The sequence below is a fragment of the Ammospiza caudacuta genome, chromosome Z (genome assembly GCF_027887145.1).
Source record: "Ammospiza caudacuta isolate bAmmCau1 chromosome Z, bAmmCau1.pri, whole genome shotgun sequence".
Lineage (NCBI taxonomy): Eukaryota > Metazoa > Chordata > Aves > Passeriformes > Passerellidae > Ammospiza > Ammospiza caudacuta.
The window spans coordinates 41655198-41682018 of record NC_080632.1 but is presented as its reverse complement, the minus strand read 5'-3'; the positions used below and the strand labels follow the sequence as shown (position 1 = coordinate 41682018).

General features: G+C 45.5%; 1 protein-coding gene across 1 annotated transcript; it reads left to right on the top strand.

Annotated features, from left to right (window-relative positions):
- Nucleotides 1-5857: 5857 nt before the first annotated feature.
- On the top strand, nucleotides 5858-8283 carry LOC131571619 (acrosin-like). The gene is made up of 5 exons (XM_058824398.1): nucleotides 5858-5895; nucleotides 6183-6425; nucleotides 6758-7023; nucleotides 7310-7455; nucleotides 7930-8283. Exons 1-5 carry the CDS (start codon nucleotides 5858-5860, stop codon nucleotides 8281-8283), a joined length of 1047 nt encoding a protein of 348 aa, XP_058680381.1.
- The last annotated feature ends 18538 nt before the right edge of the window (nucleotides 8284-26821 follow it).

The window sequence follows — 26821 nt, the reverse complement described above, 5'->3', positions numbered from 1 at the left end:
ATATCTAGCTACAGAAAAAGGGTGAAGCATGGAGATGTGTGATTTTTAAAAGAAGCAACAATTTAATTATGTTATAACTGCTTTTATTGAGCAATTCATTCCTGGTCTTAAATGGAAAAAGAATCTCAGCTGAGAAATCAAAGCCAAACATGTACTTCATTCAGGGTGCAAGTGTGTGCTGCAGTCCTAGGGATTACTCTATTCTCTAACTGAAAGCCAGGGAGTCAGAGAGAAATGATGGATGTGCTACAGTCAAAGATAAGCTGAAATTTGTTTTAAAAAATGAGAGTTTTCTCTTATACATTTCTAATATCAAAAGCAGTAGGGTGCAGAAGGTCGTATCAGTAATCTGATGGTCTTGCCAGATTTCTGGGCAGGTTTTAGGGTCGCCATGCAACAGCAGCTGGTATTGTTACTTAAACTACTTAGCCTAAAGATAGCAAATATTGGCTGGTTTTTTCTCCAGAGTGGTAAGAAAGATTTTTTTTCCCACATTTTTTCTAAATAGGTCCCCCCTAGATTTTACTGATAAGAAAGATGAATAGTGGTGGGTGGTAAATCCAAGTGACAAAAAAGAAAAAAGGATCATTACATATAAAAAAAGGTTGTTTCTGCTCATTTGGCTCCTTTCTCTTTTCCTTTCATTTATGCATGGCAAGAGAAAAATCAAGGTCAAGTCACTTGTTTAACAGACTAGAAACAATGAGGGAAGCTAGCTGCACGTTAGGAAGACAGTTGTTCGCTGTGGCACCCTCACCCAGCTCAGAGACAACACCAGGCTGGCTGAGCCCAGTGGTGTGAGGCTCAACAAGGCCCAGTGCTGGGCCCTGCCCTTGGGTCACAGCAACCCCAGGCAGTGCCACAGGCTGGGGCAGAGTGGCTGCAAAGCTGCCACAGGAAAAGGCCCTGGGGGTGCTGGTGACAGCAGCTGAGCGTGAGCCAGCAGTGCCCAGGTGGCCAAGAAGGCCAATGGCATCCTGGCCTGTGCCAGCAATGGTGTGGCCAGCAGGAGCAGGGCAGGGATTGTCCCCCTGTACTCAGTGCTGGTGAGGCCACACCTCAAATCCTGTGTTCAGTTTTGGGCCACTCCGTACAAGCAAAGCATTGAGGTGCTGGAGTGTATCCAGAGAAGAGCAATGGGCCTGTAAAGGGTTCTGAATACAAATCTCATGAGGAGCAGCTGAGGGAGCTGGGGGTTTTTAGCCTAGAGAAAAGGAGAGGAGGTTTGGGGGGACCTTATCACTTTCTACAACTGCCTGAAAGGAGTTGTTCTGAAAGGAGGCTGTAGCCAGGTGGGGGTCAGTCTGTTCTCCCACGTAACAAGTGACTGGATAAGAGAAAATAACCTCAAGTTCTCATGGGGAGGTTTAGATTGGATATTAAGAAAAATTTCTTCACAGAAAAAGTGGCCAAGCATTGGAACAGGCTGTCCAGGAGAGTGGTTGAGTTACCATTCCTGGAGGGATTTAAAATTCATATGGATGGGACGCTTAGGGACATGGTTTAATGGTGGACTTGGCTGTGCCTGGTTCATGATTGGACATGATGGTCTTAAAGGTATTTTCCAATCTAAACAAACTGTGATTCTCTGATTCCCAATGTGTTCACATTTCTAGGCATCTGTTATTAACAGCAAAACCAGAAATATTACATACAGTAGTTAGCTATTTTCCAACAGCTCTGTTCACACTCGTGGAGTTAATTCCTGGCTCTTTATTCAACAGCCACTGTGCTCTGTGAAATAAGGAGGGTACTGTAGCTGTAGGATTTGGGGAAAGAGAGGGAAAAACAAGAAATTAGATCCCAGACATACAAACTTACCACAATACGTTGTCAAAAACACTCATCCACAGCTGCACTGCACAAGCTGCACAGGTTGATCCTATAAAAATATTTCTAGTATCTAGAAACGCATAAAGTGTTCAGGGAAAAACTGTTTTTTTCTGTGTTCCAACCAAATGCAGGTACCCTAACTGTAAATGGCACGTGTAAGTGGCAGGTGAAGTGTGGCTAAACAATTATTTCCCTTTCTTCTGTCTTCCAAAAGGCCAAATTTCAGCCTTCCTAATCTTACTTTACCTTTTCACATACACACTATACAGCACTGGGGTGTCATTATCACCTAGAATGGACATATGGAGACATTTCATACTATGCCTCTGAAAGAACAGACACACCAAGCAGAAAATAGGAAGAAGGGCTGAGGCACTCTTAAACTACTTTTGTGATCTTGAGCTTTTCAGAATTGGGAATGGACCTTATATAAATCAAAACAGGGATGAGGGCACCTCTTTTACAGGTCTGTTATTTTTACTGATATCAAATAAGAAAATAAAGGTCAACCTATACCAAAAGAATGAGAAAACCCAAAATTTTGGTACTATTATTATGCAAATATGGATTTGATCTATATTCCAAGTACTTCCAGTATCAAATGTGAAATGAAAATATACATCCTTGAAGTAATCATCTTCTTGCACATTACCCTCTTAATAATTAATTCAAAAATTTCATAGGTGTCTTTACTTCCAGGTAACATAAGAGGAAACAGAAAGGAAGCTCATCTCCTTGTCCCAGAAGTGTGGTCTAGATACAAAACCATGGTCAAGCCTTCTAACTTTCCAAGAAGCACTTAAAAAGGGTAACTTTGAATGTTTGTCCTCATTGTTACATCATCATACAAATCCTAAACTATAACAACTTTTTTCAATGTGGATAAATTAATCTAGACCCTTCTGGCTACATTCCTTAATAAATTCTGCATTACTGGTTCTAAGCTAATTGTATAAAGGGAAAATGTCCAGCTGGCTGTGTGTCTTAAAGATATCTTAAAGACATGCTTAAGGAAAAAACTGAAATGAACACCGCAGAGAATATCAAGTGACACCAGTAACTGAAAGTGATCTTTTACCCTTTTCCATATGTTTGCTATGCTGTATTAGCACTGACCACCCTAAGCCATGTTCCCTAAGCATCATGTTTTTTGTGGTTTTTAAATACATACAGTGATGGCTACTCAATCCCTTCCCTGGGTAGCCTATTCCAAAGCTTGACAAGCCTTTTGGTAAAGAAATTTTCCTAACCTAGACCTTACCTGGAGCAACCTGAGGACTGGCTCCTTTGGTCCTACTGCTGTTTACCTGGGAGACCAGCCCCCACTTCCCTACAGCCTCCTTTCAGGGAGTTGAATAGAGCAGTAGGGTCTCCCCGGCCTCCTTTTCTCCAGGCTAACCAACACAGTGTGCACCTGCTCAGGACCCAACTGTGCTGGGGATCACTCACCCCTTACACACACGGCACTGACAGTTACAGAGTCTGGGACAGGAATCAGAGAGAGGAAGGTGTCTTGTTGATTTGAGGTGCAGATCTTTCTGCAAATAACTTTAAAATTGAGAGATGGGTTCACAAAAAGGCATACTCTTGTACTTGCCAGTTCAATTCAGTCAAGCAAGGCAAATAATGTATATTAAATTTTAATTTTTTTTACACTTACTGGAGATTAATGAATAGACAAACAATATTTTTTAACATAAAACTCCTTTTTTTGGTCAATTTTAAAGTGTTACGGTATACTTCCCAACTCTTCCTTTCAGAACCTGTGATTTTAACATATTTTGATCTCCAATTGATCATTTCCTTACTTCCCTTTGGTATTTTCTTGTAAACTGAAGTACTCACTTTAGTTCACTTCCCCCCCATCTTTTTATTTTCGCTATGTATTGTTCCACTTTTCTATTTGCTTTCATGTCTTATTGTCTCTCCTATAGAAATAGATACACAAAACATTGTGTGAGTACCATTTACAGGAGCAAAAAATAGGCTCTTCAGAAACATTAAAGAAGCAAACTTTCAACACCTAGAGGAGCAACATAAGAAAAAAATCATCCCAAAATGAGATTTTTTTTTAAACAATCCTCATGTTTAAATATATTCCATTTAAATATTTTTCCTCCAAAACCTTTCCAAGCAGATCACCACATGAGAACCATGTGGTGCTTGCACAAAGTACCCAATTATGGTAGAAGGCTTAGAGAGGGATTACAAAGGGTGGGCTTTGGGTGCTTTACATCTATGTGGTGCCTCAGTAGAATTTGCATCTCAGACTGGAATCAAAATGACTTAATTTTAAGTATGGAACTGCCTGGGCAGACTTTCTGGAATAGTCACACCTGGGCCATCAGGACAAATTTGAAGCAAAATCATAAAGTTGCATTTGTCTAAGCCACCTGCTTTGGAATGATCTCCTGGAGTAGGGTTGCACTTTCCAAAACTCAAGACCACTTGGGAAAATGTTACCCTCTTCTTTAAAGTAAACCAGCAGAAAAATTATTTACCCAAGAAATGACAGAGCTCACCAGGGTTCAAATTTATTTGTCCCAGACTTACTTTCACAAGCTGCCTTAACAGTAATTTCACTTACTGGTAAAAAATCAAACCAACAAAACTCATCTTGCCTTCTGTTTGAGCTTGCCTAATATCAGCTAGATCTTGTGAATTATTTCTTGCCAGGCTGAAGTCTTTAGTACCAAGCTTCTGTTCCTGATCCTTCACCTTCTCCCTGAGAAGTTAACCAGACTGGGTTTCTCATCATTAGGCCCTTTTGACCACCTCTCTGTTGTGTTCTCATGGCTTTTCTCTGCAACCTTGCATTGGATTTAAGTGGCAAAGTCTTGTAAAGGGAGACAAGGTAGAACAGCACAGGTGGCTTCTGTGAGAAGACACCAGAAGAGAGACACGGTTTCTCCCCGCCAGGGAACTAGCTCTGCTCAGCAACTTCGATAGATGTGGCTGGCTCCTGCTTTTCTACCATGACTGCCCTACACTCCAGCAGGTGAACAAGGCTGTAGCAGCCAAAATGATGAGATGAGACTGGTATGGGATTTACCAAAGCCATGGAGATTAGCGTGTGGGGCTGAGAGCCCCACAGGACCATCATTCCCTGTCTACCTCAAATTGAATGATCTTGGCTACACAGCCCAGATGTAAAAACCATCCTTGTCAGTGTGAGCCCAGAACAGCAATAGAAGCCATAAACAGCAAGGACACGGAGTCCACCAGATGGTGTGACTGTAGCTGGCGTGGCCAGCATGGACTGTGCTACATCTGTGCTTCACTGTGCTTTGTGCAGGAAGGCTGACACTGCTTGGGAGCACTTGGTTTATTGGGCTTGTACTTGGGCTTACACTTTGTTGCTTACCCATCACAGCTGTAACTGGATTGGATCTTCAGCACCCAAACCCATGCATACTGCTCTCTACTTAATGTTTTTTGGGAAGGACCATTGGCAAACTGATGCAGAGAGCAAGGTGTCAGTGAACTTTCCAAAGAGGCTGTGATTATACCCCATGGGTATATTCCTGTGAGTTTTAACAGGCAGTGCTGGAAGCCAAATGTTGCTACCTGCCACAAGGCCTGCACACCCTCATCCTACCAGCAGAGAATTCCCTGGGGCCTGTCAGGAATGTCCAGTCCCAACTTCTGCCTCCCTTCCTGCTTGGAACTTTCATGGGTGGTGGTGAGGGTGTCTAAAGAAGCTGTTCTATCCCTGGAAGTATTCAAGGCCGGATGGGATGGGGTTTTGAGCATCCTGCTCTAGAGTAAGATATTCAGGCAGGGGAGTTGAAACTAGATAATCTTTATAATCCCTTCCAACCCAAAGAAGATGATGCTACATTACCCCTCCACTGTCCACACCCTAAGGCCACTGTTACCAAAACACTGAACCAGCTGCTCTGTGACATCAGCCCTGGGGCCAAAGGCACTGCATTAGTTGGTGGCTGCACTGAATGAGCCTTCACTCCCTGCAGCACATGCCAAGGCAGTGATGCATTTGCTGTGCCTCCTTGTCCTACTGGCCATGTGCAGGTCTGTGCTCAGCACATGGCATACCTGCGGGTAAGTGGCCTCAGGCTCTTGGATGTAGTTTAGACAACATTTGAGAGGTGTTCCCCGTCCCCTCTGGCCACACTACAGTTTTGTGAGCTCCACACAGGAGCTTCAATTTCTTGACAGTACCCAAGCTGCAGCACAACTTTCTATGGAGGCGCAAGAAGAAACAGGAGTGGACAGACACATGCCCCTGGCTCTGCTGTCCATGCAAACAATGCCATGTGGGGAGGGAAGTTGGCTGACCTTCAACCTGAGCAGCAGCAAGCCATCAAGCAATGACTTTCTGTTTGCAGAGGGACCTGTGGTCTCTGGCCCATGGCTGCTTCCTATGGCCCCATGGCTTATGACTTTGACCCCATGGCTCCAGACTATGGTGAAGTGAACATCACTGGTGGCACAGATGTCCAGCCAGGAGCCTGGGCCGGGATTGTCAGCATCCAGGATCCCTGGAAACCAGGCACAGGGCACATCTGTGGAGGGTCCCTCATCAGCACAGAGTGGGTCCTCACAGCTGCCCACTGCTTCATCAACGCCAGGTAGGGAGCAGCAGGGAATGGGTCTATCTCCACTACACCAGCAGGTACCCTGTTGGCAGCACCATGGGCTACTCCCATCCTGTTACCCTGCATTATGTCCAATGTCTGTGCACTGCAGACCCCAGTTGAGAGACTACTCAAGAGAACACTCTGTGATCTTGCCACTGCTTCCTAGAAGCCTCTAGGTCAACGTTCTCGGAGCCTAAGTTATGCTAGAGCAGTCATACATACTGCTTTCTTCTCTGACTTGAAAAGCAGAGGACAGGGAACTCCTGTGCTGCTGCAGCACATGGCTCTGCTCCCTCTCACCTCCTTCTCCATGTCCTTCTTAGGAACACCAGCACATGGCATGTGGTGGCTGGGGCCACCCGGTTGACCCAGCTGGGCCCTGAGGTGCAAGTGCGCCACATTAAGCAGCTGCGGGTTCATGAACACTATATTCCTGGTGAGGAGAGGAACAACATTGCCTTGCTGAAATTGGACCAGCCTGTCGTGTGCAACCACTACGTACAGCTGGGCTGTGTGCCTGACACCACACTGAAAGTGTTGGAGCTGGAAGCCTGTTACATTGCTGGCTGGGGTATTACTGCTACAAGAGGTGGGTTCACAAAAGGGACACATGCCCTGAGGGCAGACTTGGCACTAGGGAAATGGGTTGGGCTTCCCAACAGCAGAGGCCAAAGCCAGAGTCAGGCTGTAGGATGTCTGCCTCTGGAGTGGTAGTCCTGGACCACTCCCCAAAGCCAGACAGAAGGGGGAAAGCACAGCAACATGCTATTTGCCTCGGGAACCCCAGGGAAGCCCTAGGGAAGGGATTCATCCCTCAGCAAGAGAGGGGAATGGCCAAAGAACTGCTGTATGCTCATTTCTTTCTGTGCTCACAGCTCAAAGACCAAGTGATGTGCTGCAGGAGGCCAAGATCCACCTCATTGATGTCCAGCTCTGTAACAGCAGCCTCTGGTATACAGGGGCCATCCACACTCAACATCTGTGTGCTGGTTACTCAGTGGGTGGCATCAACCCCTGCCAGGTAGGAGCATGAGATAAGCCACTCAGCCCCCAGCAGCACGGGCAGCCTGAGCAGCACCACCCCAACACAGCCCAGGTCCTGCTTTGTGGCCAGTCACTCACAGCCTCAGCTGCCCACCACTGATAGGGCTTCCTTCCCCTTTCCCATGTGCAGGTCCTTCCCCAGTGCCCTCATTGTCCCAGAGGCATTACACCCAGAAAGCACATCTAGCGCTCTTGGCTGTTCAGAGGTTTAGATGCTAACCCTGGAACATCCATGCTCTGCACATCCGCGATTACTGTGCAGAGACAAGAGACAGCCCTACCGTACATGCCCCTCACCTGCTCCCAGCCAAGGTTCTGGAGGCTCAAGCACCTGGGCTGAGACTTTCTCTACCAGGAATACAGCTCTGTCAAGGGCTGTGAGAGAGGAGATAGCTCTAGTGCTGGCAGCAGCTACCCAATATTACCTTATTCCTCTCTTGCTCCACTGCAGGGTGACAGTGGTGGTCCTCTGGTGTGCAAAGATAACAATGCTGCCTTCTTCTGGCTCATTGGTGTGGCCAGCTGGGTGAAAGACTGTGCAGGAGCAAACCAGCCTGGTGTCTACACCTCCGTTCAGCACTTCTATGACTGGATCCTGGTCCAGATAGACCCACAGACAGAGAGAAGGGCATCAAGACATTCTATGACTGCCCTAACTCCCCCTCAGAAGCAAAGACCAACACCAACACCATTGGACAGGTTTAGCTCCTCTCCATTTTCACTCCAGAAGATGGTGGGATTTTTTACTCAGGCACAGGAGCTCCTTCAGGTCTTAAGGAGAAAACTGGCTAAAGAAGCAGGATGAACAGGATCCAGTGCAGGCTGCAGTGGACCATGACCATTTTCTTTAGGGGCAATATCTGCTGATCCAAAGGCAGCCTCAGTGTCTAAGGCCTGCCCTATTCTGCTCTTGCATACAAATCCTGAACCTCACTTAGTTGTGGAAATAAAGTCGTCTGGTTTCACTGTTAACCATGTTTGCAGTTCCATTCAGTCTCCCATGCCAGGCAAGGATTTCCACACCTGGTACATGCAAAATCAGGCTGAGGACAGACATCAGGCTCAACAGAAAATAATCAGTCCAAAGGACTGAAACTCTGCTTGGTCAGAGAAGAGGGCAAGGGTGCAGTAGAAGAAGGGAATATAGCTCATAGAGCAACGAGATCCTAGAAACAGCACTTGGAAGTCTAAAGTGTCCTAGGCTGCCTACTGGTGGGATAAGTCTGTGTTTATGCACAGTGCACTAGGGAAAAAATGGACTCTTTCATGGAGACATGGTTCGTAGAAAGACCCAAGCTTTGCACCAAGGACTGGGTAAGGAACTTGACATCCAGTCACAGTTACTACATGGATAAATTTCAATTTCTATACTGTTATTTGAGGAACATGCTGTGCTTACGACTATAGAGAGTGAAGGTGTGTTCCTGTTTCACTAGAAAACATGCAATCCAGATCGCCTGGAAAAGCAGAGATGGACTGGACTGTGCTCATATTCATGGAAGGGATGGTTATGGATACTTGGGTGCTAGTAAAGGCATTGCTGTGTCTCTGTCAACCTGGTTTGTTGTTCACAGTAGCTGTGTAAGTCTCTGTGTCTGTTTCTCTGTCAGTGTACCTTGCTCTCCAGAATGCACACAAGCACAGACACACAGTTTTGTCCTTTAGGAAGCAGAGCTATACCTAACAAATAGTTCAGAGCTATCAGCTACCACAGACACTACTCATCTCTGATGTTACTTCCAAACATGAATTATCGTACCGGCCAGGCAAAGTTTATCCATCTCAAGAAGTCTCATCGTATATAAGTCAAGTTGAGAAATCCTTGTTATTGTTGTGAAATGCAGAATGAGTAACAAATTGCCATTATTATGGTAATGATATCATAACTAGTGGTTCTTAAGTAAAATATTAACTTTGAGTAATAGAAGAACTATAGGGCTGAATAGCGCTGAGTTTTCATTCCTATTTGTTATCTATGCACTGAGAAAGAAAATTCCTTTAGGAAAATTATGACTTTTCAAGAGCTTGCATTTCTTAGCAGCTCTCACCTTCCTTTCAGTCTCATAAATACATGCAGTGTGAGTTGTGAAAAAACATGATGACAATCATTTTCCTAAAGCAGACTGATATGATTGCTCTAACATTTTTATTGCAGTAGAAGGATGGAAAATTTCAAGCAGAAAAAAAATAAATCTAATAATCTATTCAGAAGAACCATAAGCCACCATTATCCAGCAGTATCACTGAGATGACTCTATAATGCAAAATCCATAGCAGTAAGAGTGATACCAGACTCCATTTTCCTTAAGAAACTGCATTTGCGCTATAAACACTCTGCACATCTTTTTGAGGATATCTTATTACCACAGGAGATAACGATCAACACTTCATACCTTCTTCTTTTTTGAAATGATACTAAACAGTAAGTTGCAGACTAAAACTACTAAGAAATCATTCACTTGCCAGAGATGATTGTTCCTTGCAGCTTGATGATTTTTGTGTGTTTCCCACAGTATATTTTCTTATATTATATACTTACATAATGGCATTTCTGTTGGACATGAGGAACAGTATGTAAATACATGCCCTTCTGTTGTAATTTGAACCCCTGGGCACTGTGTTAGTGTGGTGGTTTGACCGGAAATGGGATTTCTGGGATGCTGTAGTCAAACTAATGGGTGCTCAGATTTCAATATTGGCACCTGATGTGGCCATTGGGACATTTGGATCTGCCTCTGAGAACACAGCGTTAAACGCAGGGCTCCCCCCTGAAAGGGAAAGCCACGCGGCCCGGGAGAGGTGGGCCTGACCCTGAGGGGCCCAAGGGTGGAAGCATCCAAGAACTACTGAGAGGTATTCCCCCCCACTTCTGGGAGACAGACAGAGAGAGAAACAGAGCCGTGCCTGGGAGTTACCTTGAAACTTGATAAACATGTGCAGCAGCAGGTAGCACAGTTCAGAAGGAGGAAAGAGGGGGAAGGAGGCAGAGGAGGCAGCGATGTGTCCAGCCGCTTGTGGGGACTTTTAACCCCTTTGTGGACAATGAAAACTTTACAGAACATTAACCCTTCCTAGAAGAGTGATGAAGGTCTGGGCAGAGAGAGAGATGTGGGAGGAATGGAGAAGGTGGAGTGGCATTTTTGCTGGACTCTTTTTTTTTTTGTATAGCCATGGACTGTTTCCTTCTAATACAGAGACTGCTTCCAGGGGGGGCAATGCCTCAGAACCAGGAGGGTTCAGTGTGGGTACCCCTCAGCCCCAGGGGGTGCAAAAAATGTGAGGGGGAGAGGTGCCCCAAGGAGAGACTGTGCCTTTTTGGAAGGAGACAAGGCATCCTTAAAAGGAACCCTAGAAGCAGCCCTGGTCCATGTGCAGTGGTGAGAGCACTGGGCATGGAAGGAAGATGGCTTCCTTCTCCTCTTGGACTCCTTCTCCTCTTGATGAATGGAGGATTGAGTATTCTAAAGGGTGGTGCCGGACCAAGAGTTGGTGATTTGGGCGATGTATTGTATTGGAATTTGGTGGGGGGAGGAGGAAAATGCTTTTGTAAGGTTTTAATTTTCCTTGTGTGTTTTTATCTTTCCTTGTAGTTTAGTTATTTTCTTGTAGTTTAGCTAATAAAGTTTTCTTTATTTCTAAGTAGGAGCCTGCTTTGCTTATTCCTGGTCACATCTCACAGCAGACACCAGGGAGAGGGTATTCTCATGGGGGCACTGGCATTGTGCCAGTGCCAAACCATGACATGTTAGTAATTATATTTTCTTTATCCACTGTTGTTTTATAGCTTTCTTCAAAATTAATTCTTTCCCCAATTTCTTTAGGGAATCTTACTTCAAGCATGGTCTCTACTAAATACTGTTAATTTAAACAACCAGACCTGAATCATAAGAAAGGTTAAAGACAAAGCATGAGTGCAGTAAGATTTATTATTTTTACTCTCACACTACATTTGCCTGTGCTGTTGGGCAAGTCTCTGAACCGCCTTTCTAGGGTGTTTTCTAGGGTATTGTTGTATACATACTTAGCCGCAGGACGAAACACAGCACTAGCTGCTGAGAATGAAATCCCAGCCAAAAACTGGGACAAATGCACTATATGAATTATCTGTTCTTGCAAGAGTGAACAGCGGGAATTCAGAACTGGAACTTAAAATAGTATTAATTTTAGGCACAAAACTACCATGTTTTAGAGAAAAAAACCTGCAAAGAAACAAAACATGCTACATCCTTCAGTAACCCACACTGATAATAAACATGCTCAAAAATCAAGCAGTTTGAACCAGACTATTTCGTGCCATGACATATTTGCAATCTGAGATGCCTATATACTTTCACTGCACAACCAGTATCAAAAGAGGCCTCTAAGTTTTACAGTGCTTCTGGTACAGGCCCGTAGCAAATGGCAGAGCTGAGGAGTAATGTGCTCTGTTGATATGTGAATGGTGATACAGAGCCAGAAAATAAAGACATAGAGTGAGGAGATAAGAAATTCAGAGTAAAACCAAGAATGAGATACTTTTTTAAGAAAAGTGTCTTATTTCTGAAATTACAAACTCTCATTTACACAGAACAAGACAATAACCAGAAAAAATCCCTGGTTTAAATGTTCCTTGTACTGAAAAATTGTATTTAGCACTTGTGGACTGACATACATTTTCCTTTCTGAAATGTCCTGCTGTTCGTGTTAGCATCTTTTTCTAAAACTACAGTGACCTTATTTCCTTACTGATGGATCTTTACCAATGGCAGGATCCCATGGGGTATTCTACTGTCCCGTAGTTAATTTGAATGTCTTTGCACAGTGGCTACAGGTATGGTCCCTGATGATTATCTTTTCTAATCCCATCTTCACAGAATCACAGAATCGGCTAGGTTGGAAAAGACCTTTGAGATCATCGTGTCCAACCTATGACTGAACACCACTTTGTCCACTAGACCATGGCACAGAGTGCCACATCCAGTCTTTCCTTAACACCTCCATGGATGGTGACTCCCCCACATCCCTGGGCAGCCCATTCCAATTCACAATCACCCTTTCTGTGAATAAATGCCTCCTGATGTCCTCCCTCCCCAACCTAAACCTCCCCTGGCACAGTATAAGACTCTGTCCTCTAACCCTGTCACTGGTTGCCAGGGAAAAGAGCCCAACCCATATCTGGCTACACTCTCCCTTTGGGGAGGTATAGAGAGGGATGAGGTCCCCCCTGACCCTCCTAAATAACCACAGCTCTTGCAGCTGCTTCTCATAGGACCTGTGCTCCAGAACCTTCACCAGCTTCATTGCCTTTCTCTGGACATGCTCCAGCATCTCAATGTCCTTCCTAAATTGAAGGCCCAAGAACTGGACACAAGATTTGAGGTGCAGCCTCACCAGTGCCAAGTACAGGGGGTCAATCCGTGCCCTGCTCCTGCTGGCCACACCATTGCTGGCACAGGCCAGGATGCCATTGGCTTTCTTGGCCACCTGGGCACTGCTGGCTCACGCTCAGCTGCTGTCAGTCAGTATCCCCAGGTTCCTTTCTGCCTGACCACTGCCCAGCCACTCCCTCCCCTGCCTGGAGCTCTGCCTGTTGTGGCCAAAGTGTAAGACCCAGAACTTGGTCTTGCTGAACCTCATACTGCTGGATTCAACCCTTTGATCCAGCCTGTCCAGGTCCTCCTGCAGAGCCCACTATACTCCAGCTGATCAACACTCTCCTCCAACTTGGTGTCATCTGAATTTGCCTGTGGTGGACCCTAACAACTCAGCAGCTATGATATTGCAGTTTTCCTTATAAGAGGAGATGTGATATCTTGTAATGTTATCAAGGGGGGAACATCTTTAAACTAAAACGGGGTAGGTCTAGATGAGACATTAGGAAGAAATTCTTTACTGTGAAGTTGGTGAGACACTGGAACAGGTTGCTTAGAGAAGCTGTGGATGTCCCATCCCTGGAAGTATTCAAGGCCAGGATGGATGAACCTTTGAGCAACCTGGGGTATAGTAGAAGTGGGGATGGACTAGATGGGTCCCTATCAACACAAGCCATTTTATGACTCTATGAATGTGATTAAAACTTTCAACATTACGCATTTCCTCCTATCCAAATAGTAACAGATATTAAAATGTTTTAAAAAAATCTTTGTACACTTCTAGCAAAAGGGAATTACATTAGGGAGAAGAATAAGTATTTGTTGTAATCTCACAATTTAAGCAATTTAATATTTCCTACTTTTTCTAATCCCGTTTCCAGGACGGAAATCATGGCAAAAAGATAGAGAAGGATGTGGGCATTGGGGTTTTGGAGGTACAGGGAAAGGAGCAGGTAGGGAATCAGGCGCTGCAGAGTGATTTCAGCCAATGATAGCTCTTTGGGGGCACAAACCAAAGTGCCAGTACTGAGAAACAGGCTATCATTCCCCAGGGAATGGGTCTCTGGGGGGTAGCTGGACAAGCTGCCTCCAGAGAGTCTTGGAATGGCATTGACTCAGCAGGAGCGGAGGGAGTTGCAGGGAGGACAGGAACACCAAGGATGACTGAAGCACTGGGAGGGCACTTGCCTGGGACAGAAGGGGGAACCCTCATGCTAAGGACCTGCACTCCTTTCAGGGACAGGGTGACATCTATTGAGGGGACAGGGTTGGCAGGAGTGCTGGGCTCCCATGGCCCTGAGGATTCCACCAAGCCCTGTTCCCCCAAAAGTGGGGGTTGTGACAGCTCTGGGGCTCCTGAAAAGCTCAGGAGCCCCCTCTCTGGTCCCAAAGAGGGGTATCCCAGAGAGAGGGATAAGGTAACACAGACCTGAGGGTCCCGATGAGCCCAGCTATCCCCCTCAAAAGATGTGTCATTACCTGGTTGTCCCAGGAGAGAGGTAATGGGGGGTATGTCATTGTCCCCAAAGTCCCACCAAACCCAGCATGCACAGGAAGAGAGTTCTCGAGGAGTGGGATATCCAGGGCCATGCTGCTGCCATTCCATCACAAAAGGGCAGCAGTCAGTGGGCCAACATTAATCCCTATCTGAGCTACCATCCCCTGAAGGTCTGAGGGAAGTAGTCATTCTAGCCCTCTCCCAGTCCAACTGGTGTCCATTTTCCCAAGCTTGCACATCCTTCCAGCCCAGTCTGGCATCTACCTTACAGCCCCAGATTAGAGAGTACCCACCCCACGCAGCCGGCATTGTGGTGTAGTGCAGCACTGTGTTGTAGTACAGGTCAGATTCCAGGCCTGCTTACCCTCCACAATGAGTTATACTGTCCATGTAAAAAACCAATCATAATAATCAAGAGAAAACGAGATCCATTCCCTCACTGAGGAAACACTTCCCACCCTCCAAGCTTTAGGGCTAGGATGAAGTCCCTCCTATCCCCTGAGGTTCAGCCATAGTGGAAGGTCTCCCCAAAACCGCAGAAGTCCTTGAGGTGGCCATAAAAATCCTACCTTCTGAGTTTGCCCTCACAGGAGAAGCCTTTGAAGTAGAACTTGCAGAGCCCCTCCTTGAAGTCCATGTAGTCCGTGGGCCCACAGTTTTGGGATCTGCAGCATCGAGACACCCGTGGTCCTGTCAGCATCTGCAGCACAGCCCTCAGCCAGACCCATCCGGGGCAACTGTTGCGTTCTGCTGTAAGGAACTGCGAGTTCTTTCAGTAATGGGATTTTGGGAATGAAATTAAGCCAAACGAGGCAAACATTGTATCTGTAAGCTGTTCACGGGAAAAAAAACGAAAAGGAGCTGCCCAAATGAAAGACGAAATAGATAGAAAAGGAGGAAGGAAAACGGAGAAGGAACGGGGTAGCTGGGAGAGAGAGAAGACAGAGAGGGAAAGAGGAGGTTACCCCGAGCGAGCCAGGGAAGTGCTGTCGGCGTCCAGGCGCGGGGCTGTGCTGTGCCTGCCTGGGCGCGGCTCTCGGGTGGCGCAGCTCCGGCGGCACCGGGCGACAGAGATGGAGCTGCTCAGAGACACAGGGAGGCAGGGCAAACGCGGGGGCAAGCAAGAGCCGGCGAGGGCAGGAGACCCAAATGGCAGGCTTGGAGCCAGGGCAAAAAGTGTAAGACTCAAAAAGCCCTCACTCAAAAGCAAGTTTCGAAAAGTCTCAAAAAACCGAGCCTCAAAAACAAAGCAGTCTCTCAAAAAAGCCCCAAGCTAAAACCACGAAGAGGAAGTTTCGAAAAGCCCCGGGGGCTTGTTACGCAGTTACTTTTTACGCCCCTGCCCCCTCCCCAAGCCTGCCTGCCGGCAGGAGACTGCTGGTCGGGTCCAGCCTTTCGCCACCCGAGGGAAGCAGCCTGTCCGAGGAGGTCAGTGTCCCCTCTGCCTGTCCCATGCGAGGTGTTGCCAGGCAGAGTCCTTCCCGAGACAGGGCTTTTCCTATTCTCCTCCTGCAGGTGCACACGTGCAACCCCTCCCCTATCTGCCTCTTGACATCCATTGTTGAAGCGCAACAGAACTGAATTGGCTCCTCACAGCACCCATGAGGTCGTATTCTGTCTTCTGTCTTTTGATTAAAAGGCAACAGCTCTCAACATGTGTATTTCCGTCTGTTCATTCAGAGCCTTTGTGACCTTTGTTCTGGGTTAGGACTCCACTAGTGTTACTGTGCAACCAACAGCTTCTGCAGTCAATGGAGTAAATTTACACTATAGTTTGCACTGCAGGACTTAATTTCTAGTTGCTTTAAAAAGATTAAACTTTTTGTTCTGGAAAGTTCTTTGTTATGTGTTCTCGGGATGTGTACACAGACTGGGGATTCCCAATGCTCTCTATTCTTGTCAGAAACGTCTTTAAACCCCACTGATAAGATGTCCCTTCCCACTCAAATTATACTCCTCCACGGTATGGCAATGGCCTACTGCCCTCCAATTAGTATCCAGTTCTGGCAATGGTGACCATGAGCTATTTTCCTTACTGTGATTTCTTTAGGCTAAGCAGTGAGATGGATTTTTCTTCCAGTGTTTTTCTTGGATGCAAACTTTCAATGCACAAATTTCAACATGCCTTCAAATTCTCAGAAGCTGACTTTGCAATTTGTAATGACACTGTTTAATGTAGGGGTTGGACACAATTAAATGTTTACAGTAAAATAGACAGAATGTCCAAAAGAGCTTACATTATGGCTTGTTTCGTATGTCACCCTTAAACTTTACTTGCTGTACTGTTTTATCCACTTACAGGGCCATTAAGAAGTGTGGTTAAAAATGGTTTTCTGTGTTCCTACTCTGTTAGATGTAAGTGAATATTTATCCATTATTTTTCTAATCACAATGCTGATAAACAAATGTAATAACAGATTTATAAATAAAGACAATAGTTAACTAAATTACAGTAAGATATCACAGGTGCAATTACAGAAAATTCACATAACTGAAGCAAAAGCATAAACACAAATAAGATATAAGCAGTCCAATGGATAATACTAATGAATAAAGAAAAAAAAGCCAACTATTTCAACAGAATTATTTGAAATATTGATCAAGATGCTAAACAGCATTGATTTAAAGCTAATGAACATTTGGAATTCCAGTCTGGAATTCCAATTTGGCATTCCAAATGTGTTCTTCAGAAACAAAACCCGCTATTATGATTTTTACATTTCAGGAAAAAAAAGACAGTGCAATTATGCTTCATTCAAGTGGGACAGTCAAATCTTGGGGAAAGTCAATACTCCTTTTGTCATCAGAAACACTATAACATAGTTATATTCCTTCCCCCAGCTGGATTCCATGGCACTTTCATTGATGTCATGCACACATGGCAGTGAAAACACTAAGCAGTCCAACAATTTAAAGAGTTATATTTAATAAATGATTTATAAATGGTTTACAGGTTGAAGGTGAGAATTAACCTTTTTGAGTCTTGTAGAATTTTGGCTACTGACCTTAAGTAGAGCCAAAATGTCACTGAGTCCATTCAAAACCACTGTTCTCTGCTGTAAGCCTGCCCATGACGAATGGACCTGCAGCAGACAGGTCAGCAACAGACTGTTCAATTAGAGTACATACCAGCTTCTTCTCTGGCACTTAAGGATGTTTCTTCATGTTGCTCTTATGCCTGCTGGCAAGTTGTCTAAACTAAGAAGCCTTGCCTGTTACAGACATCGAGGCATGAGTTTTGCTTCTGCTCCTTCATAGTGTGGTGTGCAGGTATGTCCCTGCTTCTTCCTTTGCAAGCCTGACAAACTCCTCCTGACCTCCCTTGTCTTTCTGTCTTGTTGTTCATCCAACTTATGTCTCTCTTTTCCAGGGGGAACACATGACCACACATCAGCTCAGCCACTGGAAATGTCCTGCACAAAGATTACCAAAGAGTCAGGTCCTTTATCTACAAGCATTTACTGTCTACCTTTTGATTCTTGCTCCTGGGAGGTAGAAAACTTGAAAGAGGATATATTGTATGCTAGCCATTGTATGCTAGTTTGGGGGTTGTAAATGTCTTAATTCAAATACAGAATGCACATTAAATGATGTTTCCAGGGCAACACTGTGACTGCTCCATCAAAAAAAAAAAAAAAAATAATGTTTTATGTTCTTAGGTATTTGGATTTTCTAAACTTGGCAAGTTTGGCAACAGTTTTCTGGCCACACCAATTGTTTTTTTAAATCTTTCACTAGTTTTTTCATTTTTTAAACTAGGTTTTCAGCTTTTTGTAAACAAACCAATGGAACTGGAACAGTCAATGGTGCCAAAGAACAATCCCTTTCTTTTAAAATATAGACTAATGCCTCATACTTTTTCTTCGTTCCCTCTGCATTTTGGCAGAAGTCTCTTCAGATGATACAGTATGCTTTTACAGGACTTCAGTGTGCTGGAATGAGGCTGTTAGGAATGGAGAAAACATTCTATTCATTCTCCCATCCATCCATCCATCCATCCATCCATCCATCCATCCATCCATCCATCCCTTGGGTCATTCACCTAATAGCCTACTTTTAGATCTCCAGTTACAAGTTGAGCATACACTATTACTCAGAAGTGGCTGACCTTTAAGAAGCTGAAAGAAAAGTAATTTAAATAAGCCAACAAAACTTGAATTTGGCACTGAATGAACCATTGTGCTTCTGCTTCTCAGTAAATTCATAGATCAGTGGCAAATACAGCTTGTTTGCCACAGAGATGCCATGCCGGTGCCTTAGCAGCAGTATAAAGACATCACAATATGCAGCGGTAAGTACTATGTGGGATCTCACGAGGCAGAACAAGAGACAGGGACATTGCATCATCCCTAAGCAACCTGGTCCCCCAGGGGGTCACAGGTCGAAGTGAACTCTGCTCACTCTGCTTTGTTACAGAGATTTGGGTGAATGAAGAAAGCAATGCCACAGCATTGACAGTGACATCAGCTTCAGAAGAGGCACATCATGCTTGGCAGGCAGTGAAGCAGAGCAGAAGTTTTGCTGGATGGCTGCAGTCCTAGATACAGAATAGGGCCACCAGTGTCTCTTTAAGTTTATTTCAATTCAGATAAGCATTTCTTCTTGTATGTGTCTGATTTGCCTCATTTTTTAGAAGATGCTTTCCTTCCCAGACTTCTGGGGTTTCTGGAGTCTGGGCACTGTCTTTTCTCCTCTTCTAGCACTGGCTGTGCTCCCTCTCTTGTGGCTGTTGTCCTGCCATGATGCTTCTGCCCCCTGAGCAGACAACTAGGATGTTTCCTGTGGCTGTAAGTGATCCCCTGCACAGTGAGTTTCCAAGATTCTTTAATGATATTACACTTAAAATCTTCTAGTAGACTGGTGGTTTTTATTTTTAAACACACTTCAACTGTACTTGCCAGTTGCTGTTCCCACTTGCAGCCCAAATAAGATATGTATTTGGTGAGATGACAGTATGCAGCATTTGTCATTTTGCATTTTCCTTTAGACATCTCTCTTCTGTGTGCTTTTAAAAGATTGAGAAACCCTCCCATTCATTCCCTTTTTCTCTGCCTTAGAAAATATATTTGCACTAAGTACAATTAAGGTCTGACTGACTCCCCCAAAAGAGGAACGTGTCTTTAGGAATGTAGTTTAAATGCCTCACATGTCAGAGGCACATTAACTGTGGTTTATGATCATTTCATGGAATTCGTCTTCTTCATGCAGGGGTTTACCATGGCCACTTCAAGTAAAATATAGAAAGACAGTGTTGGTCAGAATTTACAGAATTCACAGAATCACTAGGTTGGAAGAGACCTTAAAAGATCATTGGGGCCAACCCATGCTCTAACACCTCAACTAAACCATGGCATTGAGTGCCACATCCAGTCTTTTCTTAAACACATACAGGGATGGTGACTCCACCATGTCCCCCGGCAGGCCATTCCAGAACTTTATCACTCTTTCTGTGAAAAACTTTTCCCTAATATCCAACCTATATTTCCCTTGATGCTGCTTAAGACACTGTCCTCTGGTTCTGTCAGTTGCTGCCTGGAGAAAGAGACCAACCCCCCCTGACTGCAGCCACCTTTCAGGGAGTTGTAGAGAGTGATAAGGGCACCTCTGAGTCTCCTTTTCTCCAGGCTAAACACCCCCAGCTCCCTCGGTCCTTCCTCACAGGGCTTGTGTTCCAAGCCCTTAACCAGCCTCATTGCCTCCTCTGGACAATTTTTTCATTTACATCCACTATGAGGACATCGGGGGAAAAAAACCCCAAAAGAAGTTAGTAATTTACAATTGATGAACTGTGTGTTGCAACAATTAGACTTCTAAATCTTTATTTAAAGGAGCTCATATGTGCAGTTTTTGGCTCTGATTCAGGGGAGCTGAGCCCAGAAAGCAGCATTATGATCATCTAATCTGAACCCCAGAATCACAAAAGCCATAGAACCTTCTCTCATAGGTCCTGAACACATTAAGCTTTATATAAATTGCTCCAGCTTTTCTTTCCATGTATGGCACAGCAACTGTGACATCTGAAGAACCCGTGTACCCTTAGTACCATGACTCAGTGACTTGCAGCAGCAAACTTGCAGAACGACACCTGAGGCAGTGAATTAGGTGCCTGTTTGGGTACTGTACTTAAACCTCTAAAAAAGCCTTACAAGTTTGAAGTGGTATGTCTTACTTCACTTAGTTTCATTTGCTCCTCACTATTATGAAATGATCTTAAGAAGAGAGAGATGACAACACAGCCAAGATTTGGGTAGGAGCTGTTCACCCAGGTGGAGCAGACAGCAATGAAGCAGGGCTGACTGTGTGAATGAGACACAGCCTTTTGCACAAGCTTTACAAAACTCTAGGCTTTCTGAGCTCATTCCCACCACAAAATTAGGAAGATCTTCTGGATTATCTCATCTGTTTCCTCTTGTTGTGCTAATGGAGGGCACCAATGTCACATCCTCTCTGCTGGGCTGCATGATGATCACTATCCCGCCTATCCTCAGCCATCCCAGTAATGGCCCAGGTAACTGTGCTACTGTTTGCCATGCCCTGGGCTGGGGAACTTTTCTTTGGATGAAAGGCGAAAAAGGTCTTTCAGATATCTACGGTAGGCCTCATGTTAGTACATCTTAGTGTTACCAGAAAAGCAACATGGCCAAGAGCTGTGTAACGTGAGTGATGTGAAATAAGATCAGAAGCAAATTTCAAACAAAATAAACAAAAAAAGACAGCCTGATGAAATACTATTTTAGGAAAAGGCAAGGTTTTGAAATTTACGAAGTATCCATGGATATATTTTCAGTTCATGTGAATGAATGTTACTTAACAATTCAAATTTTAGAAAACTGGGTATGTGTTGAACAATAGCTCTTAGCATATTGCATCAAGCAACATTTTATTATGATAACTGACTTTTCTCTGAACTTCTTTCCTGAATTTGAGAACACTGAAAATTACTCAATTTGTGTGTGTTGCTAAAGTATATATCGAAGTCTTCCTTTCTCTTTTCCATTCTTCTCTATGTTGTATATGGTTTCCCACAGCTGAAAATACAAGATGCAAAAAGCAGAACTGCTGCACTATTTTCTTTTGACTGGCCTCTTCATTTTCAAAGCAGACTGAACTTGTGTTTTGGGCTTTTTTTTTAATTACAAAGATTTTAAACATACGAAAGTATGCTTGTTGCACCTTTTATCTAAGTACAATTTGGTGTGTATATTAGTTTTAGGTCCTTGCTGGCAGTCTACAGGCACACTGAAACACTGTGAACCGTGTCATTCGTTGTAGATAATACAAGCAGGACCTGTGAGTTACACAGTGAGAGGTATACAGATATTCAGATACATATTTTGATATTTGTCTATTTATATATAGGCAGCACAGTTGTAGCAATTTGTAATTATATTCCCTGTGTTTACTGGCAGCAGGTCTACCTTCCTAAAGAACAACCCTTTTCGTACACCGTGTGAACAGAGCAGTCTCCAGCAAGGGCAGGGGACTCGCTCCCCCCAGAGCAGTGCCAATTTTCCAAGTCCATGCCATCCCCAGCCCGGCCACCCATGACCCGCCCGTCTCACCGGTCCTTCCGACCCCGCCGAGGGACGTGGGCCACAGCAGCAAGTCCCCTTCCAGTAATGTACTGCAAGTCGTCGGGCAGACGGCTGGTCACCTCTAGGCCAGCGTCCAGCTTCTCTTTGTTGGCCTTGGTCAGTCTCTTGATCTTTACGAGGAGGTCGGGGCGGCCGTAGCGAAAATCCGGGTTCCAGAAGTGGTGCAGGGGCCCATCAGCGTAGCTGGTATCGCCCACCGCCGTGGCCGGCCTCGGTCTGGACCCGACTGTGCTGCTGGCCGGACTCACCGTCAGCTTGTGGAACCCGTACAGGTTGAGCTGGCGAACGATGCTGCCGAAGTTCTTGGTTTTGAAGAGCTCCTCCTCCCCGGCGGCGCTGAGCCCCACGCCCAGCAGCTCCTGCTCGAAGAGCCCCTGGTCGATGAACAGGCCTTCGCCGTGGGCGTCCCAGCGCACCGAGTGGACGCAGGGGCTGTTGACCAGCAGCCACAGCTTCATGGGGAAGGTGCAGGGCCGGGGGATGACAGGGCGGGAGCGGGGCCAGAGAGCGGCGGAGGAGGGGCGGAAACCAGCCGGCAGCGGCGGCTTCGCCATCGCGCCGGGCGGCAACTGTCGTGACACGCGGCAGCGCGCGCACAACGCCCCGCCGCCCACAACGGCAGCCGCGCGAGGGCGGTGCCCCCCCGTCGAACGCTCGCACGCGCCCGACGCACGACGCGCGCTCGGGCCGGCCCCGCGGGAACCCTCAGGCTCGCGAGCCTCGGTCCCGGAGCGCGCGGCCCTGCCCACGGCAGCCCCGGGCCCTGCGAGCCCTGCGGTGCCCTCAGTGCCCCCAGCCCAGACCCCGCTGCCCTCCGCGTCACAGAAAGAATACAGCTCTCTAGCACTGTAATTTCAGTATTAGAAAGCAGGCGTTACTTAATTTCAGCGCTGGGTGCACGGGGGAGGGGGGGGGGGGTGGTTGGGACGGACGAACCACTCCCCCTAACACTCGCCAGCCCAGTTTTCCAGAATTCTCGTTCCCCTTATTAACATATAGAAAGCTGTACACCTTATAGCTTGGGCATGCATACAGAGTTTGGAGAACAGTCTCAAAAGGGTCTTTGGTGGTTATTTGGAGAATGGCTCCCACCTCACTTTATCCTTTCATGGCCACAAGTTCACCTGAGGACATGACATGAATTGGCTCACAGTCTGCTGTCTTGGTTGAGCAACTTCTTTCCTTGGTAAGAAAACTTTTTTTACAACTTATGAAACTTTAAACAACGCGTCTCAATTTCTCGTCACATCTGAGATACTGCAAACAGTATGCTTTTTGAGTATTTACATCATCAGTTTCCTCATGTCCCCTCAGTGTCCCCAGCCCACACTGTAATGTCCTCATCCTCTGCCCCGCCATCCCTCAGCCCTCCAGCCTCTGCCACCCCCCTCAGCCACCCCAGAGCCCTCATGCCCACCACATCCTCTCAGCCCCTCAGCCCCATCTTCCCCTCAGCTGCCCCCAGCCCCCTCGGCCTCCTGTGCCTTCAGTGGCTCCCCAGTTCCTTCAGACGTGACATCCCTGAGGAGGCCAGTGCTGGTGCCACCACAGCTCCCACTGTTCCTGTGAGTGACTCAGCCGAGGGGGTAACGCAGGGTGGATGGGGGGGCCAGGTGGGAAAGGGTTCAGGAGACATGAAGAACAACCCTGCTGATGGTGAGAGGGCATCCCTACTTGGGCCATGGGCATGACAGACTGGCTGTGCTCACTCCAGGAGATGCTTGGGCACTGCCTGGATCAGTGCTAGCACAGACCATCAGCCACTCCTCAGACCCAAAGGTCACCTATGCCACGTGCATCAGAGCATCGCCGCTATCTCAGGAACCCAGTGCAGGTCAGTGACTGCAGATCTTCAGTAGCAGCAGTAAAAAAATAATGAATGTTTCATGGCAGAACAAAGGGAATAGCAATGATGTAGTCACCCTAAAATGGGGTAAGGGACTTCTGCAAAAGCCTCAGAGACACTTTATGGTCTTGACTCCGAATGTGAAAGGGAAGTGGTGAAACATAAACCAGAAGCTCGTTTCAATGTCCTGGGCACAGTTATGTTAATAAAATGCAACACAATGGCTGGAATGCGATATGGATGACTAATTGCCCCTGTTACAATGCGGTATCTACTTGCTAGGTGCTGCATATTTATCAGAAACTACTCAGGACCCACAATTATGAAATGCTGAAGAAAGGCTCATAGACCCACATTTTAATGTAACTGCTGTGTGTTGATAATCAGAACCTGGTTTTATGCCTTGATCCTTTAAAAGGATTTTAAATCCTTTAAATTATTTTCTCTTGTAGTTGTTTCTGGGGTTTTTCATGCTTGCATGCGTGCTGACTAATGCATGCTCCTTCTATAATATGGGGTATGAAGGAGACTGATTTTCAGTCAGCAGTACATCAGGGAGAAACAGTTCAGCCATTATTTGTCAAAAGAGAAACAGTCTTTTGTAATATGGGGCAATCTCTGGCTGAAATTCAATAGAACCAAATTATCTAGCCAAGAAGCTATTGAAGAGCAAAGGGTTTAATCCTTTGGTGCAGTATGGTATAGACTTTGGGATCACTGTCATTGAAGATTGCTTTTCCAGCAAAAGAGGCCTATGTGCAAAATAGCAAGAGGGATGGAGACAGCACTCCCTCTGTCACTTGCAAATAAATATTGTGGTTTTCTGCTCCATTTAACCTTAGCTATGGATACTTGTGCTGGTTGTGTGATTAAAACTTATATAAAAATACTTACCCAGCAGTCTGCCAGGGCCGGCATTTTTGCTCTTGCCCTGAAAAAACGAATTGTTCCTTGGATTCACAGCAGGAAAATCTGCAAAACCTGAAAAAATGTTACTGACTGCTGACTTTGGTCAAGGTTGCAGCCACAGAAAGAGAGAGGGTTGATGCAGAATAAACTCACAGACCAATGCTGGACCAACTGTATGTGATGGTTTTGCCTGCACATGTGGAGCAGGAAGTACAGTTGCTCTGCAGCTGGCAGGAGTGAAGTGGAGCAGCAGCCAAGACTAGCTGTGGCAATTAAATTTTACTAGAAATAGTTGCTCTTATGTTACAAAGCAGGTGGCCTGGCACTGGGCCTGCAGAGCTACAGCTTTGCTATCCTCCCCCTAAGCCACATCACATAGCTGCTTGCAATTCACTGTCCAGCCAGTCATCTCTGTGAAGTTGATCAGAGAGAAAGGTTCCACTTGCTTTGTAAGAAATAGACCCAACAAATTGTCAGAGGTCACAAAACACTATTTCGTCATGCTGGAGTTCTCACATATGAGAGCTTTTTATCTTTAGCAAAATACTCAAATAAAATAAGTGAACCAAGCAAACTCAGTGTGCTTAGGCACAAGTTCATATTTTCAAAGGCATTGAAGCATCCAGTGCAATAGTCTGGAAGCAATATCCGAGACTTTTTCTAATGGCAAACCAAAAATCCATGATTTGCAAACTGTCTCAAACAAATTGCTGTTTACTCAGGCAAAAGCTTGAAAACTGATTGCACATTCCTGTGGTATAGCTATATTCAGATTTACTTGTGGGGTCATTTATCACCTCAGCTAAAGCTGCAGAATCAGAACAGATGCCTGGAATTCTAAAGTCAGATTAACTTTACTTATACCGTATTTCACAGCCTTTCAGCAGTTCTTTCTTCCCATGTGCCCTGCTACCCTTTCCTTGTCATTTCACAAGCAAAATCAGACACTGATCTAGTGGCAGAAGGGTCCCAAAACCAACCTTACAAGGAGTAGTAAGTCATAGCTGTGCCATCCCTCAGTTTCTTCTATGAGACAGGGGTGGGGGCATTTTCTTATTTATTAAGGCAGTTGAGCATAGGAAGAGGTGGAAATACTCAGATGTTACGAGACTGCACAAGAATATTTTCTTGCTGCCATACCAGACAGAGTCTACATTTCAGGAGTCTGCAAAACTCTGAAAATCCCTTACTTCCATGAAGAACTTCCACTCTGAAAATCCTTGTGGTTAGCCACATTTGCTCTAAATGAGATAAACTTGATAAGATACAGTCATGTTTAAGATGTCATGTTAATGCCTGGAGGAATCTAGAGGTTCTGGATAAGGCTTTGATCTATCTAATTTTCATCAAGGATTGCAAGATGCGGTTACTTAAAAGCCTTGCAACGAGATCGTCCTTGGCACAGTTAGCGCAAGCCGCGCCCAGAGCACATGCCCATCCTGCTGCTCTGCCTGTGCTGCTCACACATCTCTTATGACCCCTGCTCAGCCTTATGGGATCCAAATTTCCTCAGACCACTGCCTTCTGGAGAGAAAGGGGCAGGTTCATCGGTACTGGAAATGTTGGTATAAAATTGATTATGACAATCGGGAAAGCAAGAGTGGAGTCCCTTATCTCTCCCATAGCTTTGTCATTCTCTCATTGTCCCATGTCAGTTGCCTGCAGTATGGGACATCAAAGAACATTAACAAAGGTGTTGCCAGAGGTGTTGTGCTGGACTTGCAGGCCTCTGCCAGGCAATGCAAGCTCTGGACATCTAAGAACAAGTGACAAAAGCAAAAGCACCCCCAAAGCTTTCAGTGTTCCTGAATTAAGTACTTAAGATGAATACATAACAGGTATTTTTCAGTCTAGACTGCTGTTTGCTGTGAGAAATTAAACCCTCCTGAGATGTCAGCACTGATCGTTTTTGCATCCTTTAGAAACTTTCTTGTTTTAAGCAATTAAACTCCAGTACTTTCATACTGTTCTTAGTATGCTTCTTTATGAGTAGGCAAGAGCCCAGGCAAGTCCTGCCTTTGATGCAGATTTCTGAGAGTGGCTGTTTGAGGTGGCCTGTGCCAGACTGCTCTCCCTGACAAGTTCTTAATAATGGTTGATTGGGTCTATTACAAGGTGAATTATTTATTGAATTAACAAAATTA